Source organism: Polypterus senegalus, chromosome 11 (genome assembly GCF_016835505.1).
Source record: "Polypterus senegalus isolate Bchr_013 chromosome 11, ASM1683550v1, whole genome shotgun sequence".
In the NCBI taxonomy this organism is placed as follows: Eukaryota; Metazoa; Chordata; class Cladistia; order Polypteriformes; family Polypteridae; genus Polypterus; species Polypterus senegalus.
In genome coordinates, this window is record NC_053164.1 from 34,870,755 (window position 1) to 34,887,411 (window position 16,657).

General features: G+C 40.2%; 1 protein-coding gene across 19 annotated transcripts in view; it reads left to right on the forward strand.

Moving 5' to 3' along the window:
* The window catches only part of LOC120538827 (calcium/calmodulin-dependent protein kinase type II subunit beta), a 397,041-nt gene that overhangs the window by 262,621 nt on the left and 117,763 nt on the right, over nt 1-16,657 (forward strand). For 4 of the 19 annotated variants that reach the window (XM_039768327.1, XM_039768330.1, XM_039768337.1 and 1 more), the window contains exon 6: nt 16,069-16,141. The exons of the other annotated variants lie outside the window; for them this stretch is intronic. In XM_039768327.1, the coding sequence (XP_039624261.1) occupies nt 16,069-16,141 (73 nt within the window). The remainder of the gene's footprint in view (nt 1-16,068; nt 16,142-16,657) is intronic. 19 annotated transcript variants of the gene reach the window in all.

Below are 16,657 nucleotides of genomic sequence, written 5' to 3' on the forward strand. Positions count from 1 at the left end.
CCTAGAGGGCTGTGATTCAGAACGGTGATCACAGTTGTATCTTAGTTAGTTAAGAAACTCTGCTAATTTCATGCCAGTTGAAATGAGCCATCCAAAGTGGCTTGCACAGGGATTTGCTGAGAGCAATGGTGGGCAATGTTTTGCCTCATTTGTGTATGTTTTACTTGGGCTCAGGAGATTCACTACTTAGTCTGAGGTTTTCTGCTCTTTCTTATTACAGGAGCATTTTCAATGAGAGTGAATCTGTTGATAGGTGAGTGAATTTACAGAGAATAATCCATTGTGGATAGAAGTGTACCCCACTAGTGTGCTTTAATTAAGTTAAAATGGCTACACAGAGTAGCATTGGTTAGGTAGCATGCTAACAAAGGATTGAGTAGCCAGGCAGAGGCTTCTTAAAAGGAAGTCCACCATACCTGTAATTCAGGCAGTTCAGACACGTGGAGTTCATTGTCATGGCCAGATGTCCCCCTTGTCTGTGTCCCTGGTAGTGCCCTCTATATAACATTTGCCATCTTTTGCCTTTGTTCACACTTTAATGCATTGCTTGTCTCTGGCCACTGCTCCAGTTTGTCATTGCCTAGCAACTTCTGTCACACTGCAGTCACCAGAGGCTCCTTCAGCCCATTTTCAGTTTGTATCTGCGTTATTGTTGAAAAACAGTCAGGACTTAGTAATTAAGCAATTTTCTGTGAATTCTAGCACCTTTCCTAATTTGTTTTTCACATATGTTTGTGACCTCTTCTTTCGAATCTTTTATTTTTTTGCCCGGTTATTTTGACTCCTGTTTTTCTCATGGGTTCCTATTTTGATTCTTTGGCTTACTAAACTTTTCATGTCGAAATTTCTCCTGTGCTCCAGCATCCTCCATATGATTTATATTACGTCATATCTCGTCCAGACAATGACACTCTTGACTCTTCTTACCTGCAGAAGTCCTCTGCACCTGTTCATCCCCAATGGGTAAACGTTTGGGTAAAGCTCAGTACTTCACCTAGGAGGCTTGATGCAACTGGATGACATAGATGTCTACCAATAAAACAACTTCCTTCCTTTTCCTAATTAATAATTCATCCATCCTCCATTTTCTGAAGTCATACTCACAGAGTTTGGAGCCTTTCTAGTCTAAACTTGACAGAAGGTAGGGACCAGTCCATCGGAGTCCATCAGAGAGTAATTCATGCTGTCCTGCTGAACGTTTTTGATTTGTGTTAGGAATTTAGAGTGTCAGGTGGATAATCTACAAGGACATCGAGACTGGGCTGGCAGTTGTCCCTGGGTGCTATCCTTACTTGGGCCTTGCTCCACTCCTGCAGTGTCTATGGTGAAGCCAGCTGAAGCATTACCTCATATACCACCAATTAGATGACTCTGTGTCATATAATGGGGGTCATTTTGCACAACATCACATGTTCTCTTGATTACAACAAGAATAGCAGCAACAGCATTTATTTATTTAGCACATTTTCATACAAACATTGTAGCTTTAAAGTGCTTTACAAGATGAAATAAAAAAGAAGTTAATATAAAACATAAAGCAAGATTAGGCAATAAGATTATACAGTATGTAACAAAGAAAAAGGTAAAGTAGGTTGACCAGGAGGACAAAAAAAAACTCTCTAGTTAGGCTGAAGGAAAAAACAAAATCAGCAGGGGTTCCAAGGCCAAAAGACCACCCAGCACCCACTGGGTATTCTACTTAACATAAAAGTTAAAAAGTAGTCCTCACTGTTTTCAGGTTTCACATGGAATAAGTTGGTGATTATGGTCGTGTGGACATCTGGGACACCCTCCGCTCATCCATAAACACAGGGGGCAGCATGGTACCTTGATCAGGTGGTTCACCACTACAGAAGAACCAGAAAAGACAGCAAGAAATCGCTGAGATTAATAAGGAATTGCAGATCCCAGAGGAAAATGATAATCCAGTGCCCTTATAGACTAATGGGGATAGAATTAAAATGTAGCTACCAAAATAATAAATCAAGGGTTTTTAGCAGTTTTTTAAATTCTACAGTATTAGCCTGCCAATTTTCTACTGATAAAGTATTCTAAATTTTAGGTGCGTAACAGCAAAAGGCCACCTCACCACTTCTTTTCAGATTGGCTCTTGGAATTATAAGCAGACCTTCATTTGAAGTTCTGAGGTTACGACTTGGAGTGTAAGTGGACAGGCATCCCAAAATATTGGATGGGTGAGATTATTTAAGGCTTTATAAACCATCCATCCATCCATTATCCAACCTGCTATATCCTAACTACAGGGTTACGGGGGTTTGCTGGAGCCAATCCCAGCCAACACAGGGCGCAAGGCAGGAAACAAACTCCAGGCAGGGCGCCAGCCAACCGCAGGCTTTATAAACCATTGGTAGCATTTTAAAGTCAGTTCTAAATGACACCCATGGGTAACCAATGTAACTACGCTAAAACTGGTGAAATGTGCCCAGATTTTCTTTTTCTAGTTAAGATTCTTGCTGCTGCATTCTGCACTAACTGTAACAGATTGATGGCTTTCTTAGGTAGGCCTGTTAGGAGAGTGTTATAGCAATCTAGTTGACTGAAAGCAAAAGTGTGAACTAATTTTTCAGCATCTTCTAAAGTTATGTTACAAGTACTGTCCTCCATACAGAGAGTGGATATCAACTCTCTATCCCAGCCAATCAATCAAACTGATACAACTCGAGGAACTGTTTTGTTATACCACAAAGGAACAGTGACAAACCAAACAACAAAAATGACACCACAACTAGAAGATGAAACCAAAGATCGTTAGTCAACATGACAATAAGAGCAGAGTTAACCAAGAGACCCGAGCCAATCGGCAAAGAAAGAATCAAAACCAAAGAAAACAGGCAAAGTTCTACCTCTTTAAAATCAATTGACTTGCTAAACAGTCACCCCATGATTTTTTGTAACAAATCTAAAAATATGGACACTGACATTGTTAGCTACTTCTATGTGGTGGCAATATGGCTATAACAAGCGAAACACATACAAAATGGTGACTCTAATCCTCAAAAGCAATAGAGAAAGTGGCAGTGTGATAATACAAATTAAAATGACAATAAAAGTTAGTAATGACCCCAAAATCAACATTCAAGTGTTCAACATGCTTACCGTAACAGGCTCTGCATATTTAAACCCCCCTAAATCACAGGGTGTTGACTGCCAAAGCTCTTTTGTTATACAGTACACTCACTTCCACTTGAGACCCTTTACACTTTCTAAGAAACGTTTCCCTTCGCTGCCTTGAAAGCTTTTTAAACCTACAGTACATTCATATAAAACTTTTTAAAATGTAAGTTTCCTGAATGGTAAAGGGTCACCTTGTAATAAAAATGTATTGTATCTTTTATTCCTGGATCTGTCCCAGTCTGGCACTTCACCCAGCCCATTCTCTTTGTCTGCTCTTAGGCTAACATGGTGGCTTCACACAGCTTTTTTAGGCTTAGCCCATCCAGGTCATGTGGGTTGAAAGAGAGTGGCTGGGATATGAGTAGGGTGAGGGTCTCAGTGTTGACAAAATGAGAAAGTGCAGGGCAGATTTCCTTTGTCTCTGCAAACCTAAGTCAGCAGTAACCAATAATTCACCCAGTACATCCTGAGTCGTCCCTGTGGTGTCCTCCTAGATGGTTGCAACCAAAATTGAAAGATGATGGACTGTAATCTGAGGTCCCCCTAGAACACAAAACTCTTCACCTTCCATCATAGCCCCCAAGTACATAAATAAGCAACGTTAGCCAGGTAATGGACCACTGAGTACCACTGCCACTCAGACTCCCACAGCGATGAGCATTGGATGATGGGAAGAAAGAAACCTGACAGGCTGCACAGCTTTTTACAATTCAGAGAAGCTAAAAGCATTACTGGAGCATGTCAGTGTGTGATTCTTCATGCTTTTGAGACCGTACAGCGTGCTCAAGACAAACAATTACGATTAGTCACCATGTACAGTATTTCATGGCTTTTCTTCTTTTGTCTTCAGAATATTCAGTGGAAATTGAAAAGGAGATGCCTGTAAATTAAGATTGTCGGATCCTCAAGGCCACTTGTGAGTCCAATGACTCTAGCATTGCTTTTCATGTTCATTCTGCAAGTGAAAAGGCTTGCGATATTCCTAGAATATTATATTCCTTGATGGCAGCTTTGTCAGTGCGACAGTAATTAGTGCTGCTTAGTCCTAGGTTTGATTCTTATGTCCAGTTTGTTATGGATACATAAAGGTGTACAAAGATTAATTTAGAATAAAAATATAATAATAATGTAGCAAAGAGCAAAACAAAACTGAGAAACCAGAAACCAGAAATTGCAACTAGAACATATATCCTACTGCTAGGGCCTATCAATGTTGTGATAAGGAGTGTAAAACAAGATATAAAAAAAGGATAGACACCTCCTAAAATAACCATAAAGCAGATCAGGGTCTTCACTGACCACCCCAAAGGAAACTCTTCCCAGACCATCATGGCCCCAGAAAACTACTTACAGGCTTCACACTTGCTAGGCCCAAAGTGGGTAAAACTGACTTTAAAATGTAAACAAATGTCTCAAAACATATCAAAGGTGCTACATAAGAGAAGGAATTACTGTAAACTTCTGGCTTGTGCACAAACAGGCGAACACATGCTTTTTATAAACAGGATGTTTATTAATAATAAAAATACAAGAAAAATTTTAAAAATAGACAAAAAGGAGTTGACTAAAAGCCAATCCTGTCGCAAAATGCCATCTATTAGTGTGATGGTGCGGGTTGGCTACCTCCCAGGAGCCTCTTGATCCTGGATGATCAATAGTTGTAACAGAGATGAGTCAGGTAAATGAGGACACATACATAGCACATGTTTAAATCAGACTAACAATAAATAGGTTTTGTCTGTGTGGAGATAACTATTATCCTCATGTCTACATATTTTTTTTTCCTCTGGGTACTCCATTTCTTCTCTTACACCCAAAGATGGACATGTTAAATTGATCCAACTATGGACTTGCACCCCTTCTGTGGTTGGGTTCTGTCATGTAATGGGGCTGCCAGGATTAATTGCAGCACCACAGACCCTAATTTGCATTATGTGAGTTAGATAATGGACACATGGAAATATATTTTAAAGAAAATTAATAATACTAGCTCTTTAGATATTTTGGCAGTATACTTTGGGAGCCCACTTTGTGTATCCAGATCAATGTTTTATCCTCATTCTTGGGTACTTACATATCACTTAAATATTCTCATCATTAAATCTTGAATGTATGTAAGTGTCTCATGTAATGACTTTTTCTGGTATATTAAGGGCCTGAAGAAAGTTTTCCTATTTGTTGCTCACCCTTGAGCATGTTATGAGAAGCTGACCACGAGAGACGAAACACAAGCACAGCTTATCACCTCCTATTCTAAAAATCTGGCCCTGTACTTTACCAACAGTCATGCCCAAGCAGATACTCACATGGAGCGCATTCCATTAAAGCTCAATCACACTTTCAGAGCGAGTGTTTTAACTTGAAGTCACGTTTCATTCCCCAGTTTTACTGAATGGAAATTACGTATTAGGGTTATTGATACTTCAGTAATTTTATGAAGAGGAATTCGAGATGCACCCCATCCTCTTTATTTAAGACACTATTTACTGGCATCTGCTGGAATTCCTGAGCATGAAATTGGACCAAGGAGGACACTATTGGTAACCCTTCATCAAAGTCACTATGAAGCATGATTTATTGCAATGTGACAAACACAAGTTAATTCTTTTTTGTACCAAAAACATTCTAGTAGCCTGTGTTTTGAGTTGAGCTAACAAAGGCTTCCACAATTTAATTAACATTAAGCCTGCAAGAATGCAAAATCAGATATAGTTTGAAGTTTATTTGTATAAGATTACTCATCCATACATCCATTTAACCCTTTTATTCAATTCAGGGTTACAGGCAGTCTGGTCTAGTATGATCCCACTTGTGGGGTCAGTACAGTAAAACGTTGTTTTGTCTTGGTAGAGTATTATATTACTCTACCAATATTAATATATTACTCTACTTACCCCTTTTGTATTATTAATATGTAGCCTTTGTCAGGATTCCTCATATCTCACAGACTTACCACTGTTTATAAGGTATTATAGTATATAACTTCTCCCCACCTTCCCTTCTACATCTATAACCTCAGGCAATTAGGTGTAGTAAAGGACAAGCAGGAGTTAAGTTACAATTTGAATAATGTATTATTGATAATATTCATAAATAATAACAATATCCATCCATCCATCCATTATCCTACCCGCTATATCCTAACTACAGGGTCACGGGGGTCTGCTGGAGCCAATCCCAGCCCTGCCCTTGCAGGGTGCAAGGCAGGAAACAAACCCCGGGCAGGGCGCCAGCCCACCGCAAATAATAACAATACGCAAAGTACATTTGAATATTGGCAACCATACAACCTGATAAATGGTGATGTGTAGTTTCAGGCAGCACACAGACTTGTTAGTTACTTAAAAATGCCTCTAGTTAAGGAATCATTTCTGGTCAGCTTTCTTCAGAACAGGCCGCATGCCTGTCTCAGTATGGCTGCCGAGCTGTGCTCTCTATTGTGTTGTCCTTTTCAGTTCATGGTGTGAGATTGTCTTTCATCAGTTTGGTTAGAGACAGAGAGTGAGGTAAAGCAAGCAAATTTATAGGTTGTCTGTCCAACCCCTAGAGCCAATAGGGTGTCGTGGTACTTAAGGGCTTCTGATACAAGCCAATTCCAAACAGCCATACTTCAGACCAATGGGGTGACAGAACACCTTCACACCTGCACTCCAAACCATGTGTTAAGCTAAAGCTTGGCAGTTAGGCAGCCTGGATTTTCCTGTGGGGGTTGACTGAGAGACTTTAGAAGAGAAATATTAGCCTAACTTGTCTGAGGCATTTACCCCAACCCTGTCGTAAAATTACAAAGAGACTCATTCCTAAAATGGGGGAAGGGTTCCATAAACCATTGTTGTTATTATCAATAATGTACCACTAATATTACATTGCTTTGTCTAAGTTACAAATAAAGACATACAGAATATTTATCAACTTGTATGCAAAATTTCACATCACAACAAACGTAAAACTCTTGTCATTACATTTCTGACAATACAGAACGTTCTGATCATGTGAATAATCAATCAATCAATCAACATTTATTTATATAGCACATATTCATACAAAAAAAATGTAGCTCAAAGTGCTTTACAAAATGAATAGAAAAATAGAAGACACAATAAAAAATAAACATAAGTCAACATTAATTAACATAGAATAAGAGTAAGGTCCAGGGTGGACAGAAAAAAAAAAAAAAAACTCCAAAGGCTGGAGAACAAAATAACATCTGTAGGGGTTCCAGACCAAGAGACCGCCCAGTCCCCTCTGGGCAATCTACCTAACATAAGTCAAACAGTCCTCTTTGTATTTAGGGTTCTCATGGAAGGACCTGATGATGATGGTCACGTAGACTTCTGGCTTTCAGTCCATCAATGTTGGTGCATCATGATGCTTTGAGTAGGTGGTGGTGGCGCAGGCCGCCACCACAAAGAAACCGGAAAAAGAAACATAACATCCATCCATAGGTGACCTGTACTCGCTTAGTCTAGTTTTAAGAATGGCTCAAACACAAGAAGAAGAGGAAAGTGAAAACCTAAAATGAACACCATGTCAGTGTCTGATCGGCATAGCTAGTTGATGAGTAAGCCACTCCAACACATTAGTATATACACACCATGCCAGTCTGGTCAGCATAGGCAAAGACTCTGCTGGGATGGCATAAGTACAAGTCTGACAGGCTTAACAATACTTGGGTGAGATAAAAAAGCCTTGAACCCTTGAAAAACATGAAATAGCACCGAAAAATGTTTTTGTGAAATATCCAGAGAGTTGTACAAAACAGATCATGTTTTGATCTTTTGATTGTGAAGTGTTAGCAATGAAAAACAACAAAACTGCACAAAATGACATTGCCCATTAAAGGAATCATAATACAAAAGGTGTAAACCGAAAATTACCTCAAGCCTGTTATAATCTAGGTTTATGAATCCCAAGAATGTGCTTCTGTGCATTTTGTGTTTATACATTTTGGTTTTTAGAGTTTTCAATATTTTTTTAATTTTTCAGGTGACTCCTTTTTGGTTTTTTTACAGTCGCCATCTGGATAATTAATTAATCACCTTTATATTTGTGTTTCAGTGTGGTTTTGATACTCAAGCATTCCATTTCTAAGGATTACTTCACATTTTGATTTAGTTGGACAAAGTTAATTTCCATTCCTGTTTTGATTTTCTTAATTTATGCAGTGCCGTCTGTCCATGATCGATACGCTGGTGACATTACAGAAGTGACGCTGTAAATATGGCAGCAATCACACTATGCATTATCTCTTAGTGGAAACTGTATATGCCAAAGTAACTATTAGTGTAGTTCACTTCTTTTTCATGTAGACCCCAGGAGTCTGATTTTTCTGGGTTTGTCTTTGTTTTACCTCTAACTTCAAACTAACATCTGGACTCTTTGATTCTTAGATGTTTGATTATTTCAGTCTTTCAGTTTTGGCCCCATTGTTCTCGATCGTTTCTTTGCATTTGTTAATCATCTCCCAGTCTCTATTTCACTCACAGTAATTCTTGGGCAATTGTAATCCCATCAGTTTGCACTGATCATTGCTTGGAAGGTGTCGTACTGTTTATTGTTACGTGACATATTATGCATATATTTTCCTGCCTATTTAGGATGGTGGGGCTCATTTTCTACCATTTGAGCATGGAGTCAGTACAAAATTGCAACATCTTTATTCGCAGTCAGCTTGGGGTCATTAAAACAAGTTAGTTTCAGGACATTTTGCTCACTTTTTCATCATGATTCTTGCATTTTGTATTTAACAATCAATATTTTGACGTCTTATGTTTGCCTGTTCCTGATTTTGCATCTCCCATCTCTATTAGTACTTTATTCTTTTATATCCTGATCTCTTAATCACACCCTTGCTTGCTGGCTGCCTTTCTAACTTCATAAAAAAACTATCTATAACACGAGAGCAACAAAGTGATGAAGTCAGGGTCCATATAGACATTAGCTATACACTCATGTTGCCAAGGTCATACTCGCCAATGTGAATTCTCGGATTCACAAATAACAAAATTAAAACTTCACTCTTCCATACTATAAATAGCAGGAATAAAATTCCTCAGAAAGACACTTGTTTAGTAGAAAAGCAGAGCATCTGTCTTCAAGTAGTGAGTTTTGTTTTAATACTGAAGCAGATGGCTGAAACCCCCTCAAAAGTAGAAAGATGATGCTGAAACTTCTCATACAGATCTACCCCTTGAGGCGAGATGTCGCCGTGTCCCCTTGAGATGCCAGTTTTATTTGTGGTCGCAGATAAGACTCCATACCGTCTGCTTTTATTTTGCATCTGTGATGAAGGCTGACTTAATTTTCTCAACTCCTCGTGAAAACTGTATTTAATCCCATTCTTACAAATTTGCCTTTGAATCCTGCTTATACAGAAAATCCTGCTGCTGGCTTTCCTGTCAGCAAAAACACGTCTTTTTGTAATATGCGGGCGAATCTTACTTTGTACCTTTCCTTCACCCCAGCCACCTACTATACCCAGCTGCCAGCTGGTTATTAGTAGTGGCTTCTTCACAGAGCACAAATTTAAGAAATGTGTAGGCTTTGTTAAGTATGCAGTAATTATAAAGGTAATGCACAAGGACACATAAGCTTTTTGACACATGAAAACTGCCCCGTTTGGCTGGATGATATGCTGCTTCTTTGCCATAAAGGAGATGAATAATTATCTTTATTATAATTCTGATGCCCATCTTTGTATTTGGAGTCACCTTAGCCATCCCACAGATTTGGAGTTTGTAATTTTTGCAAAATAAATGGCGGTAGCTTGGAGGAGCTGTAGTGTGTGTTTATAGCTGGTTCTGGTCACCTAATCTGTTGTGACCTATGCACGCAAGCGTGTGGTGGAGTTTCTGCTATGACCTTCAGCATCCATTGATGAGTGTTCTGTGCCCCCTGTGTTAGATGTCAGTTTGTACAGGACCTTAACAATAAAACAAATCCATTTTCACTTTGAGTAGCACATGGTACATTGCAGAGCAAAAAAAATCACACCAATGATTTTATGCTTGACTTGCTGAAAATGACTGGTGATTTTGATGCATGGGAATAACGACCGTTAAAAATAAAAGTCTGTGTTTCTCTGGATCACATTGTGATTCACAAGGTGACAGAAACAAAATTAAAAATCCAGGGAAGAAAGTGCCAAGTATACAAAAGAGTAACCAGACCAGATTTTGAACCCTGAACTCTGCGGATGAGAGTTAGCTTCACTGGTCACACTCGTACGCCACTCCTAGTCACACACGGTCAGTCAATCTAGTTTGCAAATCATCCGGGTACAAGCAGACCAGACACTGCCATAGAAGGTGGAAATGCTGAGTATTTGCGACTGCATTTGGACAGACTGTGCAAGTTGGAAGCAGTTTTAGGGAAAGGAAATGGAATCAGTAGAAAAGGAAAAGTATAAACTAACAAGACCATAGCAGGGGTGTATGACAGTGCAGGTTGGCCCCACTCTCCCGGTTGCTCTAGGAAGCCCTTGAACCTGCTACCGCCGATCGTGTACCCAAAGCATGTGCTTATCACACAAACAGAGCTAGAGGTAGATACAGAGTGCCTTGGTGCTTTTATTAAAACATTCAATTCAAGTGTCCAAATCAGTGCAGTATTCAAAATCCCTCACAAATAAATAATCCAATAAAAATGGTGTAAAAGTGGAGGATGAAAACAAATAAATAAGGATCCATTAAAATGAGGTTAAAAAGCGCAGCCAGGAGATGGTCCTTTACAATTCTAAGTTCTAGTGCCTTCCTTTTAAAATTGATAATATCTCCATCTTACTCTGATCAGGCCTCGCAGCACAGAGAGATGTCAATGAACAGGCACAGACAACCTTTTATTCTGGCCCGTGACCCTGCCACCAAGCCCACGGCATTCCACAGGGAGCCGCCAAGCCCTGCTCCGCTGCCAGTCTCTGGTTCCTTCCCCCTGTGCATACCGGCTACTCCTGCTACGTAGTCACTCAACACTAGTGACCCCTCAGCCTCTTGCTAAGCAATAGCCACACACTCCTTTCTGGGGCTCCATTCCCGCCTGCCCGCTTCCTCCTGCGTTATACCGGTTCTCGCTCATTCCTGCCTGTGTCTCTCTGTCCTTTAACCTCCTTTCTTTCTTCTTCCTTTACTTTTTCTTTTCCTGGCGATTGTTTTTTTTTTTCGGCCTCTCCTTTCTTTGTGCTGACTCCCATTATATGCCTCTGTGGGTTCAGCACCTGAATTGTGCACAGCAGGAAGACAATCAAGCAATTGAGGCAGACTGCACCCTCACATGCAGGTGTGTCTCGCCTCAGTTACCACACCAACCTCCTGCAGCTGCGTGACCACGCACACCCACGGAGATCGAGCCAGCTATTTAATTTTTTATTTCATTGTTGAGCCATGGACCCGCTTTTCCACAGGGTGTAGTAAAGATATGCATGGAAACTGAACCAAGCCAAAAGAGGTAAGACAGAAAAGAGTTCATAACCAGGGATCAAAATGATGCACAATAAATAATTCTAAAGATTTTTTAAGATTAATCCGTAAACTTGGACAAACCAGGAAGTGCACACCAATGACCTTTTATGCCGTCTCAGTAATGACATCACACAGTGCCCACTCCCAGCCACCCTGCCAACCAATGACAAGCAACAGTTAAAACAACTATTTCAAAATGATGTTGCAGGAAAATATGATTTAAATATAACAATGTTAGAAAAGTGTCAATTCGGGATGCCAATGAGACCACGAGATTCCTTGATCTTTACAATCTGTAGAACAATTTTCCAATTATTTTTAAGGCCAAGAGAAACATGTAAGAAATAAGCAAAAGACATACAATCAGTGGGGTGTTCTATTGTGTACAGAATGGCTGGAAGCCTAAACCCAGGTTTGAAATTTAGCACACAGCACGGTAACATGGAAATGGGCATAACAAAAGGATACAGACTGAAGCAGAGAGAGGCATAAACCATGAAGCAACCTCTTTGAAGGTAAATTGCAAACAGTAAATGCATCTGTAATTGAGGTCACACAGAATGTTTGAAAATTTGCCAGTGCTTTTTGAAAGGGAGGCTTTGAAATTTTAAAAATTAGTTTAGATATAAGACAGATGGACATATAGTGATGAAAGGGGTGAGAAGCTCAATAAATAAATAAATGTCATTATGTTACAACAAACAACAAACCTTTCTCAAATACACACCAGAATGACAAAAAATACAGAAAATGTAAAAGGAAGAAAACTTCTGTTTTGACTGTCACAGTCCCAGTGAGGCGTTCTGCAGGGGTATTGCAGTTGGTTTAAAGGACGCCCAGTAGTGTTTCCTGACACACCTCTGCCGAATAATTCATTAGCTGAAAGTCCTCAGTGTTAGTATGTCATGGAGAGAGGATGTGCTGCATTGTTCATAATGGCCCTCACTTTTGTTCTCATACTCTCTTTCACTAGTAACTCAAAGGGGACACCTAATAATTTCACCTTCCTTTTTATTAAGCTTCTTGATTTCGGTGGGCCTCTCTTGAAGTGATGTTACCAGCCCAGCACACCACAGCACAGAAAATTGCACTGGCCATTACAGAGTTGTTGAAGATGTGAAGGGTGTTCCTAAGAATAAGGAGCCTGCTGTGCCCTTTCTTATATAATTCTTCTGTGTTACAAAACCAGTCCAACCTGTCATTAATGTGGACCCCCAAGTATTTGTAGCAGTGCACTATTTCTACATCCTCTCCCTGATTAGTGACCAGACATAGAAGAACTTTGATGTGGTGAATGTCAGTAACCAGTTGATTTGTGTTGCTGATGATAAGTTTGTGACAAATTTCCTTAAGACCAAGTGTACCACATTTCTTCTAAATCGGTTGCCTGGAAGTTGGATTTTATGGATGGACAAACATGAAATAGCAATGACAATATGAGCTTCACGTTTAACACAATAACACAAAACAAAATGGCAAAATACAATACAATTAGGCATAAGATACTAATGGAATTTAACAAAAGCAAGGTAACAAATACGAGTAGATGTACATAAACGAGAACAAAGCAGGAGCGAAGTAAAATCGGACTTGAAAAACAGACAAATCCCTAGAAAAAGCATTGAAGGAGTTAGAATTGATGAAGCCCTGACAAAGGCAGGATGCACAATGATAGCGTGAAGGCACCCTCTTCTACTTATCAAGCCCCTCCAATCATGTGACTGCCATGTAAATAATGTTGCTTAGTTAAGAGACACTGTTTGTAGGGGTCAAGGGCAGAAGGAGGAGCCAGGACGGAGCCAGCCTATGCCAGTCTTTGTGAAGCTGGAGAACCCACACAGAGACAAGGAGTATGTCCTAATTGCACACTGACACTGAGCAGGCTGGGATTTAAACCCAGACAGTAGGAGCTGTAAGGCAGATTCAGATAAACACTGCACCATGATGCACATCAAATACTCTTAAAAATAAATTAAAAAGCTATTTAAGAAGATGCTCCACAAAATTGACAATTTAGAAAAGAAGAGTAAAGATGCTGTTTCTGAACTGTCAGGTGAAGCAGGTAAGACATTGTTAAGTAATTAATCATGAGCCAGATTAGGTTCTCCTTCATTATAAATTTAGCAAAGTGACCTGAGACCAACATCTGCAATGAGAAAGCTGGCATCGTTTGTGGTGAAGGACTTTACACTGTAGCAGCCAGTTTTCTGTCGATGTGTTAGACAGCACTTTCCAGTAGGAACTGATGCAATCCTCATCCTCGCTCAGTCAGCTTGCAGGCTGGGACGCTCTGCCTATGTGGTCCCTGATTTCACCCTCACGTCCCATGTCACCTCTCTGTCTCTCGCTTGTACTGGTGTATTGAATGCTCTGCTCCTGCTCGAACTCAACTGTGAATACAGCTGCTTCTCTCTGTTCTGTAGGTTCTTGTTTTTCTGGAGTTGCATCCTGTAATAACTGTGGTGTCTCCTCACTTTTCACTGCATTCACTGGCCTTTTGGGTCTCCCGGCCCCCCTCTCCTCACCATCCCTACCTCCCTCCCTCCCTCCGTTCCTCTCTTTCCCATGCCCTTACCTTTTTCTGCCCTCACCCCAACCTTAACTCAAAATTGGGTTTCTTTTGGTTTAACTGTATCTGCTCTCCTCATTGGTTTTGTTTCATCCACCTTCATTCTTGCTTTTGTGTTCCTGATTATTTTAAATATTTCTCATGCCTGCTGCTGTTTTTATCGGACGCTTGTTCTTTTCCTACTGTGAATACTGCTTTGCTCTTGGTGTCTTCTTCCTTTCTGTCCTGTTCGTGACTCCCTTCTCTTCTTTTCATCCTTCTCCTTCACATCTTTTCGTTTTACTTTTATGCTTCTTCTTGGTTCAACCGTATCTCCCCATTTCTTTTCCTTCGTTCTTGATATTCTCACTGCCTCCTTTTACTCGTTCTTTTTCTCACTTCTTCTCCTTCTACTCCTCCCTGTTCTGTTTTACTTTTGCTCCACTTGCTCTTTTTACTCTCTCTGTAATTTTCTTTGTTCCTTCTTTCTTCTTATTCTGACCTGTTGTTTTGTTTTCCTCTTTCTTACTGTTCCACCTCTGTCTTCTTTGTCGGTTTTCTTACTTCATGGCTTGCCATTATCACTTCCTCCTTCTCCTCCTCTTTTTATTTCATGTTTTTTTCTTTCTACACCACCTCTCTTCTTTGTCTTTATTCCACTTCTTTGTCACTTCTTTCTGTATTTTCTTTCCATGTTTTATTTTTTTTTTCTTCCGCTCACATTCTCTCTTTTCCTGGCCTCTTTATTTCTCTTACACTCTCCCTACCTAACTTATAATTTCTCTTTTCAATTCTTCATCTTTTCCTTCTTATCTCATTGTGATTTTTTCCTTTACATTTTCTTGTCTGCTTCCTTTTTGCATTGTTGTTTTTCTCCCTGATCCACAATTTATGTCTCATCATTTCTCATTTTCGCTTCTCGTATCTACTTTTACCCCACATTTTATAATTTTGTCTCTTCTGCCTGTCTTCACCATTTCACACATCATCCTTATCGTCTGTTTGTCTTTCTATCTTCAATTTTTGTCTCTCCTCATTTTCTGTACCTATCTTGTTCCTTTTTTGTTGCTCTCTTCTTCGCTTCCCTTCCTGCTCAATTTCTGCATTCCTTTCCCATTCTGCTATCCTCTTTCTCCTGTTTTTTCACTCCAATGTTCCTCTATCCTACATTCCTCCTCTTTCCTTTGATCTGCCCTCGTGTCTTTCTTTTCTCTTTGACTTCCTCTTGTTCTGTTTTCTTTTCCTCCAATGTTCTCCTCCACTCTGGCCCCTCTTCTTCCTCACCTTCTTCTCCTTTTCTACGATTGGCCCCTCTGTCTGTTCCTCTTCTCATATTTTCTTTTATTCTTGCTGTCTTTCTCCTGTCTTCCTCCATTGTTCATTTTTCCTGGTTGTTTTTCTCTTTGTTTGTCTCACTGCCTTTGTTCTTTCTCCTTTTCCCTTTATCTCAACTATTTTCTCAATTTCTCTTCTCTCCACTTGATCTGTTACTCCTGTGTTCTTCTCCACTCTCATTCTTTTTCTTTTATCATCCGTCTTTCTCCTCTTCCTCATTCCTCTCTCCTCCTTGCTGCTCTTCTTTCATTCCTCAATGTTCTTCTCTCCCTCATGCCTCTCTCTTCTCCTTAATGGCCTCTCCCACTTTATTTTTGTCTCTTTCCTTTTTTTCTCCCATTTCTCTCCCTTGCTGGTCTAATTTATCCTTCTTTCTTCTCACTTGATGGCTGCGTTTTTGCCCCAACGTTCTTCTCGTCCTCCTTGCGTTGCTTTGCATTTCTTCTCCGCTCTTTCCTGCAACGTCTTTCTTCTACCCTTCATTCTTGGCTCCTGGTCCCTTCCTCTACCCCGCCCCCTCTCCTTTTGGCCCCTCCCCCTCATCTCCTTCCCCCTAATTACCCCCCACCCGTTCCCTCTGTTTTGTTTTCACAGTCACTGTATCCATCAGATATTAGACAGTGTAAATCACATCCACCAACATGACATTGTGCACAGGGACCTCAAGGTCAGTATGCGTTCTTTTGATACCCTGATCATGCAGGGCTGGCAGTTTCTGATCAATAACTTCCTGTAGGAGTGAGGGCCTGTTTTGTATTCTGCATTTTCTCACTGTCTCTTCTCATCTCTCCTGTTTTAACTCCGTTTCTGTGTTTTTTTCTTTGTATCATTTTTGTGATTTGTGTTGCCTTTGATTATTTTAGCTGATTTAATTATTTCTTTATCTCAGTACTTGGCTTGTAATGGTTGTCTTTCTTACTTTTTTATGTATAAATACATCATTTCCTTGCATGGCTACCTACCTCTGTCCCAAAGCCTTCCAGTCCCCGTTTCCCGGTCTTCCAACCCCACGGGTCAGAAGGGCTATAACATGTGGCAGAACAACACGGTTGGGCTTTGCGATCATCTCTGGAATCAGCCAGGATGTCACCCATGTGCAGATTATGTAGCCAGACCAGAGGGCCATTTGCACAAAAAGAAATGTGGCAGCAGCATCCCTAAATGCAGAGCATGAAAGGGCTGG